Genomic DNA, 21,014 nt, shown 5'->3' with positions numbered 1-21,014 from the left:
CACCTGGGATCAACATTTAAATGAGAACCAACTTTTCACAGCAATAGCCTCTTCTGCAGGCACACAGGTTGTTTCATAAAAATAGATTTTATGTGCTGTTTGACACAAATCATAAGTAAAAAGTTCAGTTGCCTAGTAAACCAGCAATATCATTCACCACTGTCAAACATACTAAACTGTACAATAAGAATCTGAAAATATTAAGCTATGTCATTGCTTAATTAAATGTATATAATTATTGCATACCATCAAAGGTAGCAGAAAGATGTATGATACCTAGTATAAAGAGTCTATTTCATTGTAAATCAACTTGTTTTAATCACTATGGCTATATCTACACTAGAAGCATGTGCCTACCAAAATTACTGTTGCAAGAGATGTTCCGACAAAACTTCTGTTGACATATCACGTCTACTCATAAAAGTGGATAGATCTTTTAAACCTCTCTGTTATCAAGAGTGCCTCCCGGAATGTCCACACAACTTTTTGCTGACAGTTTCTGTTGACAAAACGCATTTTCTGGGTAGATGCTCCACAAGTTTTGTTGACAAAGCCCCAGTTTCGTTTACATAACTCTCAAGTGTAGATGTAACCTACATGAATTCGTGACAATGAAACTTTCTTTAGAAAATAAGAGAAGTAGAAACAGAAAAGTTGATTAGAATCAATGATTTTACCTAAAGGATTTCCACCTAGTGGAATCAAAATTTAAACCCCTAAGTTTAATTTCACCTTGACCATGCTCCAGGCAGGTGGCAAGCTGAACTTGCCATGAGAGGACTATCACTGCTGAACAACAGGTCAGACAGTTTTAAATGTCACAGGCAGTTAAGTATCTTCAGTATCAAAACTTGGACAGGGACTCAGCCTTGCTGGGTTGCCCATATTGTGAACCTATTCCATTTAGATTTCTCTTGTTCTGAGACAAAATTTCCTGGACCTGTAGAGAGCAGTGTCCATTCATGGTATTTTACTAGCCAACAACCATACTCTCAGCTGGCAATTCTAAGTCTGGATGGAGTATCTGGTCACTGTGTTAAGAGACCAGGTCTAGATGAACTAGGATTCAAATAGTAACAGAGAGGTAGCCATGTTAGTCTGTACTCCAACGAAACAAAATAGCAGAAATGTAGCACTTTAAAGAATAACAAAATGATTTATTCCGCAATAAGCTTTCATGGGACTGACCCACTTCATCAGATCAACCTCATTTCTAATACAGACCTACACTTATAAGTAGAGAGTTCCAAAAAGAAACTGCAATAAAAACTGACAAATCAGGTACGTAGGACTGAAGGAGGGCGCTGATGGGTGGGGGATGTTGTGTCCTCCCTGAGATAATTACCAGCATCAAAGAAAGGGAAGCAGTCCTTGTAACGCATGAGGTAATTGGTGTCTCTCTTCATACCAACCGTTCATAAGTCGATTTTCAAAAAGCATGGGGGAGGGGCTGTCATGGCTGTGTTTCTAAATTGCTGGGCTGAGTGAAGTTATTATAATGTGCTCTACCTAATATTTTCTTCATGTGTCAAGACCTGTTATTCATATTTAATTTCTATTTTATTATGCTGTGCTATATAGCATAACATAGTAAAGAACTTTTCCCTCATCACTAGTTTTTAATCACCAAATCACTTAATATGAAAAATACAGGAAAAAATTATGGCTAAATAATATATCAACTTCATTTTAGCAATTAAAGCAACACTGACATCTAGTGGTAACCTGAATGACCATGTAAAATAGGTAGGATTAATTTTTTTAAATGTGAAGTGTAAAATGAAAAATAAATTATACAATAGGAAACTTTTGGAGCAGATGCAAACAGTACAGTGACTCTTAAAACACTACAAGACACATTCATTGTAATTCAGTAAACAAATGCAGGTGGCAGTTTTTAGTTTTTCAGTTTTACATCTCACTAACTTATTAGTAACTTCAGGTACTCTGGAAGGGGCACATTATCAGAGACTTAATTTCAGTGTGGTTTGCAGGTGATACCCCTGAACACATTCTTTCAAATGGAAGTCTGAACTCCAAATTTCAATGCACAAACATTTGAAAGGTTTTTATCCATTTAGTGACTGCTATTCATAGTCTTAGCCACAATGGTTGAGGGTATAGTGCTATATTTTAAAGCGGCAATGGGGAAAATAGAGATACAAGGAACACAAAGAGATTTACTGAAAAATTTTTCTGTATTTTGGTGCCTTACCCTACCACCACACTCCTCAATCAGGTTCTGGACACAGGGTTTTCAATTTGTGTAGGGTGAAAATTCCTCAGGCAGGCAAGGGTTTGTGCTAAAGACCCCCTATTTAATTCTTAAAGTCTGGAGTAGGCCTGTAATATAGAAACCCAACTAGCATGAGTGCAAAGAGACCTCGCTGGGTCCCCTTCTCCCTTGTATCCCTCAAAATACCCACAGAAGGGCAGAAGGGCCTTGAAGTCTGAAGGGAGGAATAGCTGCTTCAGCAACTACATTCCAAGAAGAGGCCCTGCATGTGGAAACCAACTGAATGCTAAATAGTGACAGAGAGGGAGCCACGCTAGTCTACATACTATCAAAACAAAAAGGCAGTCAAGTAGCACTTTAAAGACTAACAAAATAATTTATTAGGTGATGAGCTTTCGTGGGACAGACCCACTTCTTCAGACCATAGCCAGACCAGAACAGACTCAATATTTAAGACACACAGAACCAAAAACAGTAATCAAGGAGGACAAATCAGAAAAAAATGGTCAAGGTGAGCAAATCAGAGAGTAGAAGGGCAGAAGTTGGGAGGAGGTCAAGAATTAGATTAAGCCAAGTATGCAAACAAGCCCCTATAGTGACTCAGAAAATTCCCATCCTGGTTCAAACCACGTGTTAATGTGCCGAATTTGAATATAAGAGACAGTTCAGCAGTCTCCCTTTCAAGAGTGGTATGAAATTTTTTCTTCAGTAACACGCAAACTCCTAAGTCATTAACAGAATGGCCCACTCCATTAAAATGTTGACTAACCAGTTTGTGGATCAAGAGTGTTTTTATGTCTGTTTTATGCCCATTAACTCTTTGTCTAAGGGAGTTTGAAGTCTGTCCAATATACAAAGCATCTGGGCATTGTTGACACATGATGGCACATATGATATTAGTTGAGAAACATGAGAATGTGCCCGTGATACTGTGAATAACCTGGTTAGGTCCAGTGATGGTATTTCCAGAAAAGATATGTGGACAAAGCCGGCAGCGGGCTTTGTTGCAAGGAAAGGTTCCAGGACTGGTACTCCTGTGGTATAGGCTGTGGTTGTTAGTGAGAATCCTCATAAGTTTGGGAGGTTGTCTGTAGGAGAGAACAGGCCTGTCACCTAGGGCCTTCTGGAGTGTGGCATCCTGATTAAGGATAGGTTGTAGGTCTTTAATAATACGTTGCAGTGGTTTGAGTTGGGGGCTGTAGGTGATGACCAGTGGTGTTCTCTTCTTGGCTTTTTTCGGCCTACCTTGGAGTAGCTGGTCTCTGGGTATTTGTCTGGCCCTGTTGATTTGTATTTTTATATCTCCTGGTGGGTAATTCAGGTTTATGAATATTTGGTAGAGATCTTGTAGTTTTTGGTCTCTGTCAGTTGGATCAGAGCAAATGTGATTGTACCTAAGGGCTTGACTGTAAACAACGGATCTAGTTATGTGTGTGCAGGACAGAAGCTAGAAGGGTGTAGGTAAGTATAGTGATCAGTTGGTTTCCGGTACAATGTGGTACCGATTAGGCCATCCTCGATTTGTACGGTAGTGTCCAGGAAATGTATCTCTTGTGTGGAGTAACCGAGGCATAAGTTGATGGTGGGGTGTAGATTGTTAAAGTCTCTGTGGAATTCTTCTGGAGTCTCTATACCATGGATCCAAATCATAAAGATGTCATCAATGTGTCTTAAGTAGAGGGGGGTAATAGGGGACAAGAGCTGAGGAATCGTTGTTCCAGATCAGCCATAAAGATATTAGCATATTGTGGGGCCATGCGAGTGCCCATAGCAGTTCCACTAACCTGGAGGTATAAACTGTCCCCAAATCGGAAATAACTGTGGGTGAGAACAAAGTTACAGAGGTCAGACACCAGATTGGCTGTGGTGACATCAGGCATGGTATTCCTGATTGCTTGTAATCCGTCTTTGTGTGGAATATTAGTGTACAGAGCCTCTCCATCCATTGTGGCAAGGATGGCGTTGTCAGGAACTTTTCCGATGTTTTGTAATTTCCTCAGGAAGTCGGTGGAATCTCGGAGATAGCTGGGAGTGTTGGTGGCATAGGGTTTGAGGAGGGAGTCCATATAACTGGATAGTCCGGTGGTAAGGTTGCCAATACCTGAAATTATAGGGCATCCGGGGTTTCCAGGTTTGTGGATTTTGGGGAGTAAACAGAATAATCCAGGCTGGGGCTCAGATGGTGTGTCTGAGTGAATAAGGTCCCAAGTAATGACTTGTGCTTTAAATCTTCTAGATAACACCCCCAGAGGCGCCAGTGTGGAGATATCGCCACATTCTCTATCCTATCTGAACACAACTGGTCATTGTATATCTGTTTTGTTTAACATGTAGAGGAAACCACCTGTACTAGAGATAAGATGCTTTACAAGCTATGGGCGGAGATGCTCTGTAACCTTTTGGATTATTGGCTTATTATGCTCATTTCGTTTTGCTGCTAGACCCTATCCAGGCATGGGTGACACTCATATTGTAGTTTCCCTCTGCCCATCAATAATCTATATAATCAATTGTAATCTATTGTTTGGCAGTGCTTCACTGAGTCCTAATGGGTGAAGTGGCACTCCATCAACGCTGCATGTAACAAACCCTCCTGCTTGCTTCATACACGGTGTCCAGACTTTGTTCCAACAATTTGTTATGGTTTTCCTCAATTCCTGTCATAAACCAACATGTGGACTGTAAGATATTCTCATTTCAATGTAGGATGAACATATTTTTCTAAGACATTTTGGGCTCATCTGTACATGAAAAAATAAGCTCAGTACTTTAAAAAAAAAAAGGTAAAAGAAAACCAATCACTTTAATTAATTCAGGAATTAGTTGCTCCCTACTACAAGCCTTCTCAGAGATGTTAATGCCTGTATTCCCTCTTGCTGAATATATCTATGCTTCCACTTGTTAACTTTTCTGGCTCCCAGCCATGGTATTCTGACACTTACAAAGTTACCAGGAATCTATTTTTAATGGTCAACATCTTGTTCTTTACATTGGATCCATACATTTCAAATATACCCATGCAAGGAGCCCATTGAACTAGAAGCTTTGTGTGGGTAAAGGGAATGCCCGTATGCATGTGATTATTGAAACCAGGACCTGGAAAAGTACAGTTAGAACACGTTTAATATAGTGTTAATCTGCTCAGGTAAATACATAATTAGGAAGTCAGTCATACAGGGCAGCAAGAGTCCTATAGATTTAGTGCATATAGCACTTTGTTACAAACAGTAATATTCTAGCTCTATGCTAAGGCTCTGTTATCTACATTTCTGACTAATACGCCTTCTAAATCACTGATATTTATGTGATAGAAATTCAGACAAAAGCTATACCACAGCAAATGAAACTGCAGGACAAAATTTAAGATGTGCCCCTGAAATTGATTGTACGCATTAACAAATTGATGTGCCTATTTCATCAGAAAGCTAACGGAAAAAACCCTAACTTACACCATTAGATCCTATCAAAACAAAAAGCAGTCAAGTAACACTTTAAAGACTAGCAAAATAGTTTATTAGGTGAGCTTTCGCGGGACAGACCCACTTCTTCTTCAGAAGAAGAAGTGGGTCTGTCCCGCGAAAGCTCACCTAATAAACTATTTTGCTAGTCTTTAAAGTGTTACTTGACTGCTTTTTGTTTTGATAGTGTATAGACTAGCACAGCTTCCTCTCTGTTACCATTAGATCCTATATGCAAGATTTTTCTATTTAACATCTTTTATCATTCCAGATCAATTTCTACCCAGACAAAAACAGTTGTTTTATATACATTATTCACCACAATATATACTTCAAAATGAAAATCCCACTTGGTGTGCCTCATCATATGTCATCAGTGATATCCCTGAATTCAAGCAATTTCTTCCGAAAGGGCACAAAGAGTAAACAACTGTCTTATGAGGGTTTGTCTACACAGTGAGATGATCCTTACTAGAAAAGTATAAACTCCAGTGTACACTAGCACAGGGAGAGCAAACTTTTTACACTTTTCATACCCCCAATTAGCAGGGTCTCCCTAACCTGTCCAATTTAATCCAAACCAATGGAAACGTCAGTTATGTTCATATGAAAAAAAAAGGAAGAAGAAAAACCCTTTCGGTGAGTGTAAGAAAATAAGTCTGTAGAATGTAAAGACTCTATTAATCAGTTTATAAATGTGAATACACAGATGTAAAAACAGGAATGGATTTCAACATTTTAAATGAGGTGGATGAGCCTGAGACCCAGAAGCCATTCTTACAAAATGTCATGCTCCCCTGAGGGCATTGCCCCCCTTTGCACTCTCCTGCACTAGCATGTTGCACACTATCTGGACCATGTAGACTTTTCTAATGTGCACTAGAAGTTTTAAATTACTACATTAATGTGCACTAAGGAACTTTTACTGCATAACAGAACAGTCCACATATGTCAGTCACTGCATATTGCAGTTTGCAGCATTCTAACACAGACTAATGAACTACGTAGCTGAAACAGGCTAACAAAATAAAAACAAGCTCAGTAGAAAGGTAGTAAAATGTGATCAAGACATAAAAAACAGCACAAAATATATATTATGCACACATACCTTTCCAAGCTTTTCAGCCTGTTTTAAAATGTTGTGCTGCAAATCTTCTGCTTTCTTTGAATGAAAAGAGTTACTCTGACTCTGGATGACAAATACAACTTCTTGTAATTCTGTGAACAAGGAAATAAAATATTTAAAGAAAACAGAAATAGATCAAATCCTGCATAACTGTTAAAGAAAACACTGAGTGGAACAAAAAGGCACAACATAACTAATTTAATTAATAAAAATGTATGAACATATTAAATTGTTTCCCCTAAAACTGATCCAGTTTTGACTGTGCATTTGTATAAAAGGAGACCTCTAAATTTATACTATTTACCATATTGTCAACCTCAAGGGATCAAAAACTTGAGAATAGTCCCTCCCCAAATCACGAGATTTCAAACCCATCAAATAATGGGTTTTAGTCTGTCTAATATTATCTGCATAAGCAATAATTGCATAGTAAAAATATAGACTTGATTTAGCCTTTCACAAGAAGCAATATTTCCCTTACCCTCTCTCCCACTTCAGTACTTGAGACTGTTATTTCGAAATAACTACACTGTGTAGACATACCCTTACTGACTTAAGAGAACTATTTCTCTGCTTGAGAAATACAGTAATCCCTCGAGGTATGCAAGGGTTGTGTTCCATGCAACTGTCATGTACCCTGCATTTCACGTAAGTTGGGGAGGGCTGGAGAGGATGGGTTGGGGCCCTGGAAGGGGGTGGGGGAGGGGTTAAACCTGGGGTGGGTTAGGGATGCAGAGGGGTGGGAGGGTACAGTTGAACTGGGGCTTGCAACGGATTGGACCTGGACAGTATGGGCGTTGAACCTGGCTGAGGGGGGTGGATCTAGGAGTGCAGGGGTGGTGGGTAGGGGGTTGGAGCTGGAGCCTGCCTGCTGGGGGTCGAGAGCCTTGGGCGCAGGTTGAAGCCGCAGCCCTGCATGCTGGGGAATGTGAGCTGGGGCTGTAGTAGATTGGGGAGGGGGGTGTTGAATGGGGTGAACTGGGGCAGGGGGGTTAGCTGCAGGGGTAGAGCCTCATGCGCTTGCAGCAGCTGACAGCTGGAGCCCCGTGGGCACTGACAGGCGACAGCCTAGCATGTGCCGCGCGGGAGGGTCAACTGGAGATGCGGGGGGTGAGCCAGGCAGAGGGGTGACTGAATGGGAGTGAATTGGGGCAGGGCTGGATTGAGCTGGCAGGGGGGGATAGAGCCCCTGTGCACGCCGGCAGCAGCTGACAGCTGGAGCCCCAAGTGCGGGGGGAAGGTGAGCTGGGGCTGCGGGAGGGAGGATTTGAGCCAGGTGTGGGGATTGAAAAGGGAGTGCACCAGGGCAGGGTGGTTGAGTGGAGGGGGGTTGGAGCCCCACCAGGGTCTGGGAGCCACAACCCAGGCATAGGTTGAAGTCAGAGCCTCACGCATGGGGGGGTGAGCTGGGGCTGCGGGGAGCGGGGGTTGACTTAGGTGGCAGAGAGGTCGAACAGGGTTGCACCGGGCTGGGGTGCTTGAGCAGAGGGCAGGTGGGAGCCCCGTGCATGCTGAGCCACCCTTGCAGCGGGGGGGGTGTGATCTGGGGCCACATGGGGTTGGGTCTGGGTCCGCAGGGGTTGGGTCCGGGTGTGGGGAGGGGTCGAGGCCTGGGTGTGCGGGGAGAATTGCAGGAGCTGAGCTGGTGGGGGGGTTTAATGGGGGTGAACCAGCAAGGACGTCAAGCAGCACCGTTCTGGGAAGGAGGAGGAAGGGGTTCTTAGCCTGCCTGGCTACCTGCAGCTGCGGGAAGCTAGGCGGCCTGAGAGCCCAGCACCTTGTGTTGTGCGAATGTTAAGCTGCGTAAAGTGAGGGTTACTGTATGAATCAGTGGTCAACTGCGTAAGAGCGGGGTCGTGTGCTCTGGATTCGTGTATTCTGAGACCTTACTGTAACTGGTTTGATTCCATGTCACTTTTCCTTCTCTTATTGTTTTTGTGTATCATCTTCATTTTCCCTCAGACAGAAAAGCTATCATTCACCGCTTTAAATTTGCAGATATCCTGTAAACGATTGGTAAGAAAATTATCTTCTCTGGAGCAACTTAATAAAATTTTATTATGCAAACTTTCCTACAAAAGCAGTTTTGCTTGAGACGCACTGACTCACTTTTCAGAATAATTATTTTACTATGATTCTCTGTACTTTCAATAAGAACTGGGGCACCAATGTGAGAGACACTGACAAAAAGGTTACTCCATTCCACAGAGTTTGCAGTCTAAGTAGGATGTCATTACTGAAAAGCTTTATTACATCTAGCACTGTCCTCAGAATTATTGCAATGCCCAGGCACTGCCACACCAGAACAGACCAATCAGCTCAGCAGTTCGATACCTTGTCTTTTACAACTGTCAGCACCTGTGCTTCAGAGGATGCTGCAAAGTCACTCAAACATTCTGTGCAAAAATGAAGTACAAGGGTAACCTTCCTTCCTGACCTTTATTAGTATCCAGATCTCATAACTAAGCAGAGCTAAGGTTCGATAGATAGTTGGAAGTGCCTATAGTAATGTGTGATCTAGAATGCTTAAATATTGATTCAATAAGTGACATGCTTTTGAATCAGTACTGAACCAATGCTTAAATATGATGGTAGCAGGGAAATGATGTCAAAAGAGGCATCTTTCAAATGACAGGAATGAGCTTCTTACTTCCTGTAGTAATTAAAAGTCCCCTGATAATTTTTACAAGTAGGAATGCAAGTGTAATCTAATCTAGGTTATTATATTGCATGAGTCTGTTCTGGTCTGGCTATGGTCTGAAGAAGTGGGTCTGTCCCATGAAAGTTCACCTAATACATTATTTTGCTTGTCTTAAAGTGCTACTTGACTGCTTTTTTGTTTTGATAGTATATAGACTAGCACGGCTCCCTCTCTGTTACTCTAAAACAGGGTTTATTCTGACCACGGGTTTAGGTCAGGATCCAAAACTGGGTTGCCATAATGTTTCAAAGAGTTGCATGGCAGCTTCTATCCCATGGCACTTAGTCAGCTCACCTACCCCCTCCAGGCAGTGCAACCATTGGGGTTCCCAGCACCGTTTAGCTTTGGCCCAGCCATCATCACAACAGGAGTTCAGGAAGGCCAAATGTGAGTGGCACTGTCATCCCATGAGCCAAATCATAAGTGCTCACACAAATGTCAGTCAGGGGGCTGGGGCCAAACCTGCGTGGCAATGAAACCTCAGAGGTTGCAATCTTGAGAGACAAATCTAGCCAGCCTTACAGTACAGGAGCTATAGGAACTGCAATACTTGGGGGAGCCCTGGACAGAAGCTAACTGTGAGGAAGGGAGCAGGATCCAACCAAAATCATCCCAAAGCTCCACCCCCACCCCCGATTACTTACTAGGTTGCAAGAGGCTATAAACATTTACATATAGGTCCTGAACCTGAAAAGGTTGAGAACCACTATTCTAAAACTAGACTAGGCTTAGTTTTGAATAGTTGTACCTAGGGCTGTGAACAGTATGCACCCATAAGTCAAACCAGAGTTTATTACAACGGTTGGAGAAGAGAATAATAAATTTATAAATGCATTGGGTAGAGTGCATCAGGATCTTTCTGGATAAAAAGTGGTGTATATAAATGTATTATTTATAACTCTAGTTGGAAATCAGCTCACACCCTGAGGCATGAGACTAAGAATGTTAGCATAACTGCAGATGGTATTCTCATAAACATATATGTCTACTTCTGTTCAGAAATCAGAGATACAAGGTGGATAAGGTAATATAGTTTCTTGGTCCACTTTTTAATGAAAGATACCTCAATAACATTTTCTACTCTCATATAGCTATTTGCCACAATAATCTTATGCAAAAAAAGATATTTTCTACTATTTCTAAATGTGTTGCCTTAGTATCCAAGCACTCCCTTGTTTGTTTTGTTTTTAAATAGGAATGAGTAAACAGGACATCCCAGCAGGTCTTCAGCGCATTCTGTCTCCTCTTTACTCTTTTGCTAGTTTTGCTCATATATTGGCAGATTTATTTACCATTACGACAGCCATACTGCTTTGGCTTAATAATATTTATTTAGTTGTTTTCATAATTTTCCTGACTATTTTTCCTGATGCTGAAAAAAACCTCTTTGGCTTATAAAGAACTATAATCTACCTTACAATAACTGTGATTGCTAGACACATGTTATCAACATGGATCTAACTCTAGATATCACAGTGCCTCTTCCATACAAGATCACATCTGACTTGCAGGTTCCACTGGGACTTTGCCCTGTATCAGAGGGGTAGCTGTGTTAGTCTGGATCTGTAGCAGCAACGAAGGGTCCTGTGGCACCTTATAGACTAACAGAAAAGTTTAGAGCATGAGCTTTCGTGAGGTAACTCACTTCTTCAGATGCTGGTCCTGGAAATCTGCAAGACCAGGTATAAATAGGCCAGAGCAAGGCTGGGGATAACGAGGTTAGCTCAGTCAGGAAGGCTGAGTTGTATTGTCATCAGTAGATCTGGAGGTGGGAACTCCAAGAGAGGGGAAGCTGCTTTTGTGTTTAGCCAGCCATTCACAGTCTTTGTTTAATCCTGAGCTGAGGGTATTGAATTTGCAGATGAATTGTAGATCAGCAATTTCTCTTTGGATTCTGGTCTTGAAATTTCTCTGCTGCAGGATAGCTACTTTTAAATCTGCTACTGTGTGTCCTGGGAGATTGAAGTGCTCTCCTATGGGTTTTTGTATATTGCCATTTCTGATGTCTGATTTGTGTGCATTTATTCTTTTACGTAGAGACTGTCCAGTTTGTCCGATGTATATGGCAGAGGGGCATTGCTGGCACATGATGGCATAAATTACATTGGTAGATGTGCAGCTGAATGAACCCACGATGGTGTGGCTGATCCGGTTAGGTCCTGTAATGATGTTGCTGGTGTGTATATGTGGGCAGAGCTGGCAACGAGGTTTGTTGCATGGATGGGTCCCTGAGATAGAGTGACTGTGGTGCGGTGTATAGTTGCTTGTTAGGATTTGTTTTAGGTTGGCAGGTTGTCTGTGAGCAATGATAGGTCTGCCTCCCAAGGCCTGTGAAAGTGTGGGATCATTGTCCAGGATGGGTTGTAGATCCCTGATGATGCGCTGTAGAGGTTTTAACTGAGGACTGTAGGTGATGGCTAGTGGTGTTCTGTTGGTTTCTCTCTTGGGCTTGTCCTGTAGCAGGAGGCTTCGCGGCACACGTCTGGCTCTGTTGATTTGTTTTCTCACTTCCTCAGGTGGGTATTGCAGTCTCAAGAATGCTTGGTGCAGATCCTGTAGGTGTTTGTCCCTGTCGGAGGGGTTGGAACAAATGCGGTTATATCTAAGTGCTTGGCTGTAAACGATGGATCGTGTGGTGTGTCTGGGATGGAAGCTGGAGGCATGAAGGTAGGCGTAGCGGTCAGTGGGTTTACGGTACAGGGTGGTACTGATGTGTCCATTCCACCGGGAATTCCACCGGGACTTCAACAACTTCCACCCCAGCAACTTCCACTTCCACCATCAAGCTCAGCCTGGACCAATCTACACAGGAGATCCACTTCCTTGACACTACCGTGCTTATACACTATGGACACATCACTCCTGAGGAATCTCCATCACTGGAGACTTTTAACAGCAAGTTAGACAGATGATGGTCTAAACCTGGGCTCAGCAACCAACACAGCAAGAAGAGCCATTTTTTCGAGACGGTCCTTACATACTTTTGGTAACCCCTATTTTAGGAACAATGTAATGATTTGTTATGTGATGCATGCTTACTGCCGGATGTTCATAAACTTTTACATACTCTGTTTCCTCACACTTTACTTGTGTGTGTTTGTACCACTAGCTTCCTAACTTTTACTCCCGAACCTATTTTAGTTATGCAAACTTTACTTCACGTTTGTTTTCTTTCTCACAATGCATGTTGTGCTTCACAGCAAGAATGCCGCTAGCTTCCTTTTCCTTTTCAAAATTAAGACTTTATCAGCAGCAAAATCAAAACACAGATACAGTATCATATCCCACAATGCACTGCTATTGTTTGATATTTAGATATGAGCTGTTCACTGCTGAGTTTTCAGATGTTCACCATTTATCAAAAATGATAGCATTGGGAGCCACAAAGAAGTCCTCAAAGAGCCACATGTGGCTCTGGAGCTGCAGGTTGCAGACCCCTGGTCTACATGGTGCGTGGTCCTGCCATGAATGTAGGTGACGGGATATGATGATCTCTCAACATCCCTTCCAGTCCAGTCTGCCAAACACAACAGCAGGCAGAGGCACTGTGAACCTGGAAACTGCAAAACTTCAGGCATGCACACACTCAACCAGGGGGCACTGATGGAACAAGTGGGTGCAACCCCCTTACAGAATCACCATCATAGTTAAACCTTTTTTGGCTCCTTCTACAATAGCAGAAGGATGTAATGGATTTTTCTACATGTGCTGAAAATGCAAGTCTTTACAAATCCACAATACTATTAGACTTTAGAGTGGTACTCTGTAGTCTCACAATTAAGTCCTTATAATACAGTTACATTCTAAGAAGCACCTTGATAAAAAACACCTCTGTGTCATTCCAAGCTTATTGTCTCTCTCACTTTCATATCACAGATACTCAGTTTTTAAATAAGATGGATTTTTCTAACTATTGGCTTTGCAAATGGCTAGCTAGCCTGTTTCTAGTTCGTGTATCATCACCAATTATGAAAGACTCTGGAAATAGCAGTATCATTAGTAAACTGCTGAATAATAAAGGTGCCATTTTACATGGTGACTGATCTAAGTGTAACTGTACTTTACTTACTGCTGTTTTATTAGTGACAAAGAGAAAATATGCATTACATGAGACTATTGACAAAACAGGATAATTTAAACATTGCAGTAAGGGACTACCATAGATTTTACTATGAAAAAATTGTTTACTTACCTATGTTTATTTTACTTGATTTCCCACTTTTTTCAGACTCCTGTATTAAAACAAAATAACTGTGAGGATACAATAAAAATGCTAATGTTTGACTGCAGAGATCTAAATAATGAAGGATTTATCAGGTTCTATCAGAATTCTTAGCATGTTTATCAGACTAGGATAAAAAAAACCTAGAGTTAATCAAGTATTTCAACCTACAGGGACAGTTATTTAACATAATAAGGACATTTTCTACACAGTCATACAAGGACTGAAGCAAGGTATTTGCATATTTAAAGAATTACTAAAAAGCATTATAAAATGCTTCTATTTCTTACAAATCTAATTATAGTCAAATCTGTTATTATTGTGAACATTTTATTTTTAATATCCTTCATGGATACTAATTGTGACTAAGCATATAAAAAGGTTATAAAATACAGAAAAATTCAGGAACAACTCATTTATACATGGTCTGCAACCATACACATAGCGAGGTAAACAAGTCAGAAGTGGTAATACGTTCTAGTGGACTAACTTATGTTGGTGAGAGAAAGACAAGCTTTCAAGCCACAGAGCTCTTGTTCAGGCATGGGAAAGGTACTCCCAGCATCACAGAACAAGGCAAGGTAAAGCAGATGGTTTAGTTAGCACATATTTTAAGGCAGGTGAGGGGAACCCCAGGCCTGCGGTCCAGATCCAGAACCCAAGGCTCGGGGCTCCCCTCAACAGCATCTGGCCCACAGTGGAGTGGAGGGCTTGGAGCCCTGGGCTTCACAGGCCGGATCAGGCAAGCTGATTGCAGGCTCTGATTGGGGCCAGAGGGCAGAAAGTGGCTCTGGGCTCCGCTGCCACTCACTGCTGTTTCCCCAGCTGGGAGAACGGAGGGGTAGCAGCAATGGCCTTGGCAGCCTGCCCAGAGGCCTCCTACCACTGTTCTGATTGGCAGTAATACAGGCCAAATGGAGCAGCAGAGGGCAGTACATGGGAGCAAGGGAGAAGGGGCGCAGAGCCATGTGTGTCCAGGGATGCTGGTGTGGAAGTATAACATTGTATAAGTATAACATTGTATAAGTATAACGTTGTATAAGGGGACATGCTGGATACATTGTATATGAGAGGGCATGCCAAAACATGTTACAAAGTATCTGAGGGAGCACACATAGGGACAGTTAGCTTTTGAATGGAGAAGCAATTAAGATGGAGCCAGCACGTCTAAGAAGCAGGCATCAGAATGGAAGGTGTGAAGGGCAATTAGTTAAGTTAACTGGAAGCTGTTAAAGGAGATTGTTAAGGGTGGCAGGTAATTGAAGATACGTGACTGGTCTCAGGGATCTCGAAGGGTGGTGACTAAAATCTTTTCTTCTTTTGTCTGTAACTTCTCTGTAACTTGTTCTCCAAAAACAACTGTATAAATTAAGAGACACAAGCCCCACTCAGGGGGCTCACTTCTAAATGTATTAGCAGAGCGGCTTTGCTAATAAAACAGAGTGGTCTGATAAATTGTGAGTCTGAGTCAAACTTTGACAATTTGGAGGTTCCACCGAGATGGCAAGCGGCTTCACTGAGGCTGTGTGATCCCTGACTGCCTTGCAGGACGATCGTGGCAGCCGGCGCCTGGACGCTTAGTCCAAGCGATCCTCCACAAGACAGAAAGGTACACAGCAGCAGCGCAGTCTACGCCATTGAACTTGTTGGTTCCCACTCTGTTCTGGTAGGGGTCTTTGGATCCAGCTTCTGGAATCAGACGTCTCAGGTAATTATTATTTTTGTGCTTTAACCGGTTTGAGGACTGTCTTGTCTTTGTGTCTATCCGTCTTCCCTGTGGTGTGTGTGTGAATCTGGGAGCCATCTCTGTCCGGAGACTGGCTGACCAAGGGGTCCCTGTCCCCATGGTCTGAATAAGTGGAATCTGCACAGCTGCAGCCGCACCACGCCTTGGGTATAACCCCTGGTGTGAAAGCAAGGGCAGCTGAGGCAGTAGCCTGTGGGCTCCTTTCTGTGTGTTGCACCGGGTACCGCTCTGCCGAGCCCGAATTTCCTTCTTGTGTGAGTGCTGTGTGAAGTCCTCCTGGATGGGTAATCAGAAGTCTAAGGTAGAACAGTTCCCTAAGGGAACTCCGGCTTATTTTATGTATTTTAGGAGGGGTCCGGACTCTTGTAGGTTTCTTGAAAAATGGTCCAAATTAGCTCTAGAGAACCCCAAATTACAGTGGCCACTGTTAGGTTCTTGGGACAAGGATCGAGTGGACACTTTAAAAAGCAAACTCGTCCTCCCAAAAACCAAATTGGAGAGAGGAGAAGTAGACTGCTTCATGCAGTGGTGGGAAGAGGCAAATCGTAGATGGACTGAGTCAAAACTCACCTCTCTTAAAAATTCTATCAAAAAACTAACAGTTCAATTGGATGCAGTCTCTCCCACCACTAGTCCGAGCGCTCCCCTTTGCCCAGTCCTGTGCAATGATCCGTATCAAACCCAACCCCCACCATACTCCTGCGCAAATAAGAAATCAGAAAAAGAAAAATCTTCAGTGACTACAGATAATGAAAGTGAAGAAGATACCCTCATTGGCCTCGCAGCTCTGCAAAATATAATGAAGAAGAAATCCAAAGCAGACTGCAAAGATTCTCTTGACATCTCTTCTTGGAAAAGAGAACCTGATGGGAGGTTAATGAGAGACTCTGATCAAACTGTTGTGGCACCCTTACGAGTCCTTAAGATGGGAGAAAGTGAGTCCATATGGGATTATAAGCCCTGGACTCATACGGAACTTTTATCTATAGTTAAAGGTTTTCCCAAACCACAGGAAAACTCTGTCAAATTTGCTGAGGAGTTTCTGTTAATCTGTGAAACCTATGAACCCTCTGAGACAGATCTCCTCCAACTGTAAATTGTTAGCTCCTGCCAGTTATTATGAAAAATGGTTGGCTGCCGCAGACTGGCCAGCTGAGGCACGCCACTCAACCATAAAAAGTACTGGCCCAGATTCGGCATACAGAGACCGGTGTATGGCTCTTTGGAAGCGCCTGCATCAAGCCATTCCCAAAGTGTGGTCTCCTAAAACAAACTGGACAGCAATACGTTGCTGTAAGCAAGGGCAAGGAGAAAGCCCAGGCGACTATAGGTCCCGGCTAACTGATATTTTCCTACAACATTCAGGAATACAAGAGCCCGATGTAAATGGGCAGGGGGCCTTGGCACATGCATTTGTTGATGGTCTTCTCCCTGCCACAGGCAGCATGTTAAAACAAATAAGTGTGGGATGGGAGACTGAAACCATGGACAAATTGCTGGCAGTGGCAGAGCATTGCCACCGCACTTTAAAAGGAAAGGAGGAACAGTCCTCCCAAAAGTTAATGGCTCTGCAGATACAGCATTATTCAGGACTAAGCAGACCACACCGGGGACAGGGACGGGGTTGCGGAAGGGGGCGGGGGGCTGGATTAACTGGGGTTTGTAACTACTGTAAACAGACTGGACACTGGAAAAAAGAGTGTCCAAAACGACCTAATAATTGTATGGGAAATCAAGTGAACCCCCCGCTGGTTCCTCCAGCTGATCCCCAACCCTATTTTTCACCCCAACAATGACGGGATGCTGGGGAACCTCAGAAAGTTTTAGCTCCCTTATTACCTCTGTCCCCTACTGGAGAATGTGTCCTGACTGTAAATGATCTCTCTCTCCCTTTCCTTGTTGATACTGGAGCTTCTCTTTCTACAATCCGCACCACTGACTTGCCTGTGGTTCCCCGATCTGGAAAATCTGTGTCTGCTGTTGGCATTACAGGGATCCCTACCTCTTTTCCCCTCTCAAAACCTTTGTCTGTTCAGGTCGGTCCCCTCTCTGAGGAGCATGCATTCCTCCTCTCTGATTCCACCCCTGCAAGCCTTCTGGGACGGGACTTGCTATGCAAACTTGGCTGTTCTATTTACTGCTCCCCAGATGGTGTCTATCTGCAAATCCCTCAGTCTTCCTTATGTGATTCTGTAGCCTCCCTGCTGTCTGAAACTTCCCTCTCCACTCCGGTCCCTTGCTGTCCCTTAACTCCGTCCCTAGAGCACCTAATCTCTCAGGTTCCTTCCTCCCTATGGCCATCTCACCCATCTGAAATGGGCCGATTAAATACTGACCCAGTTCGGATTACTGTAGACAATTCCAAACCTCTGCCTCGCCTGTCTCAGTATCCTTTGAATCCTGAGGCAGAGGCTGGGATTGCTCCAGTTATATCTGCATTAAAAGAACAAGGAATTATTGTCCCTTGTTCCAGCCCCTGTAACACCCCTATCCTCCCAGTTCAAAAGGCTGATGGCAAATCGTGGCGATTTGTTCAAGACCTTCGAGCTATTAACCGTATTGTCATACCTTCTTTTCCAGTGGTTCCTAACCCTGCTACAATACTAGCGTCTATTCCTCCAAATGCAACCCACTTTACTGTTGTAGATTTGTGCTCCGCTTTCTTCTCTGTCCCAGTTCACTCTGAATCCCAGTATCTCTTTGCCTTCTCCTACAAGGGTCAGCAATATACATGGACTACCCTTCCCCAGGGGTATACAGAGAGTCCATCCTATTTTTCTCAAGCCCTAGCCAGGGATCTCGCTGATCTGGTTTTCCCATCAGGATCCACACTGATCCAATATGTGGACGACTTACTCCTGTGCTCCCCCTCTCTGTCTGCCTCAGAAACTGATTCACTAACACTTCTCACAGCTTTAGCGAACAAGGGTCATAAGGCTTCTCGCACAAAATTGCAGCTCTGCCAAACCTCTGTCACATACCTAGGCTTCCTTCTCTCCCAGGGCTCCCGTACACTCTCTCCAGCCCGGGTACAAGCCATCCTTAGCTTTCCCCAGCCTTGCTCTCCACGCCAGGTCAGAAAATTCTTAGGCATGACAGGGTTCTGTAGGCAATGGATTCCCCAATATGCTTCTCTGGCTAAACCACTCCAAGAACTCACTCGATCCTCTGTACCTAACCCCATGCCATGGCCACTTGAAGCAAATGCTGCTTTCATCTCCCTTAAGCAGAATTTAGCCTCTGCCCCTGCCTTAGGGTTACCTAACTATGACAAACCTTTTACCCTTTTCTGTCACGAACAATCTGCTTGTGCCCTCGGGGTTCTTACTCAGGAGCACGGTGACAGAAATCGCCCGGTGGCTTATTTTTCTGCAACCTTGGACCCTGTAGCCCAGGGTTTACCCCCTTGCCTACGCGCTGTAGCTGCTGCAGCGCGCCTGGTCGAGATGTCTGAGTCCCTTGTCCTCCGCTCTCCTCTCACTCTCATGGTTCCCCATTCTGTGGAAACTCTCCTTCTGCAACGCAACACTGCTCACCTCTCCTCTGCTCGCCTCACTAGGTATGAACTTTTGCTGCTTTCAGCCTCACATATCACTATTAAGCGCTGCTCCCGGTTAAACCCTGCTACCCTCCTTCCTTTACCTAGTGATGGTGAACCCCATGACTGCCTTGCAACTGTCTCCGCTATCACTGTCCCGCGCCCCGACCTTTCAGATATACCTCTCCCTAACTCTGACTTGGTATTATTCACTGATGGGTCCTGTTATAGAAATGACCAAGGCCACCTTCTTGCAGGGTACGCTGTGGTCTCTCTCTCTGAGACCATAGAAGCTGCGCCCTTACCCTCTGTGACCTCTGCCCAGGTGGCTGAACTGATTGCTCTAACCCGTGCCTGCTTTCTAGCCGAGGGGCTCTCTGCCACTATTTTTACTGATTCTCGGTATGCCTTTGGGGTTGTGCATGACTTTGGCACCCTCTGGCAGGCTCGAGGTTTTCTTACCTCTACTGGTACCCCTATCAAGAATGGCCCCTACATTGCCGCCCTCCTGTATGCAGTTTTACTACCGTCTGCCTTGGCAATTGTTAAGTGTACTGGCCACTCAGCGGCAGACACCGAGGTGGCAAAAGGTAATGCACTTGCTGATGCTGCTGCAAAACATGCCGCCACTATAAAACCTTCACCAGAAGCGTTTCTTGGTCCCCTCTCTGTCTCTGTAATGCCACCATCCCTGTCTCATCTCGCTCAGCTCCAGGATTCTGCCCCAGAAACAGAGAAAGACTCCTGGGCTGCGTCTACACGTGCACACTACTTCGAAGTAGCGGCACCAACTTCGAAATAGCGCCCGTCGCGTCTACACGCGTCGGGCGCTATTTCGAAGTTAACTTCGACGTTAGGCGGCGAGACGTCGAAGTCGCTAACCCCATGAGCGGATGGGAATAGCGCCCTACTTCGACGTTCAACATCGAAGTAGGGACGTGTAGACGATCCGCGTCCCGCAACATCGAAATAGCGGGGTCCTCCATGGCGGCCATCAGCTGGGGGGTTGAGAGATACTCTCTCTCCAGCCCTTGCGGGGCTCTGTGGTCACCGTGGGCAGCAGCCCTTAGCCCAGGGCTTCTGGCTGCTGCTGCTGCAGCTGGGGGTCCGTGCTGCATATACAGGGTCTGCAACTAGTTGTTGGCTCTGTGTATCTTGCACTGTTTAATGAAAGTGTGTCTGGGAGGGGCCCTTTAAGGGAGCGACTTGCTGTTGAGTCCGCCCCGTGACCCTGTCTGCAGCTGTGCCTGGCTCCCTTATTTCGATGTGTGCTACTTTGGCGTGTAGACGTTCCCTCGCTGTGCCTATTTCGATGTTGGGCTGAGCAACGTCGAAGTTGAACATCGACGTTGCGAGCCCTGGAGGACGTGTAGACGTTATTCATCGAAATAGCCTATTTCGATGTCGCAACATCGAAATAAGCTATTTCGAAGTTGGATGCACGTGTAGACGTAGCCCTGGAGTGCTTTGGGTTGCTCTTTGCATTCTGATTCCCTTTGGCGATCGCCCACCGGTACCTTTGTGGCCCCCCTCTCACTCTACCCGTCTCTAGCCGCCCTGCTACATGGTGTTTCGCATGTCGGCAAGGAGGGGATGGTCTCTGCTATGAGTAAGGCGGGGTGGTGGGCTCCCCATTTCAGCTCCTTTGCAACCCGCCACTGTGCTGCTTGTGTTACTTGTCAAAGCCACAATGTAGGCAAATCTGTAAAAGTAACACAAGGGTTCCGGGGTTTGCCTCAAGCACCTTTCCTACACTGGCAACTTGATTTTGTACAAATGCCAAAGTGTCAGAAATATGAATTCATTTTAGTTATAATATGTCTGTTTTCGGGTTGGATTGAAGCCTTTCCCTGTCGCAAAGCTGATTCATTGTCTGTTGCAAAATGTCTGTTAAACCACATTATCCCTACCAAGGGAATTCCTGCCACTTTGTCTAGTGACCGGGGAACACATTTTACTGGAAAAATTGTTCAACATCTAAACCAG

At 44.2% G+C, this 21,014-nt stretch overlaps 1 protein-coding gene across 5 annotated transcripts in view; it reads right to left on the bottom strand.

The window, feature by feature from the left end:
* The window catches only part of B3GLCT (beta 3-glucosyltransferase), a 144,268-nt gene that overhangs the window by 92,643 nt on the left and 30,611 nt on the right, over nt 1-21,014 (bottom strand). For all 5 annotated transcript variants that reach the window (XM_074986181.1, XM_074986172.1, XM_074986155.1 and 2 more), the window contains 2 exons: nt 13,714-13,753; nt 6,803-6,912 (listed from right to left, as the gene is read on the bottom strand). In XM_074986181.1, the coding sequence (XP_074842282.1) occupies nt 6,803-6,912; nt 13,714-13,753 (150 nt within the window). The remainder of the gene's footprint in view (nt 1-6,802; nt 6,913-13,713; nt 13,754-21,014) is intronic.

The sequence above is a fragment of the Carettochelys insculpta genome, chromosome 1 (assembly GCF_033958435.1).
Source record: "Carettochelys insculpta isolate YL-2023 chromosome 1, ASM3395843v1, whole genome shotgun sequence".
In the NCBI taxonomy this organism is placed as follows: Eukaryota; Metazoa; Chordata; order Testudines; family Carettochelyidae; genus Carettochelys; species Carettochelys insculpta.
The sequence above is the reverse complement of the archived record's forward strand: the minus strand, read 5'-3'. Positions and strand labels throughout refer to the sequence as shown.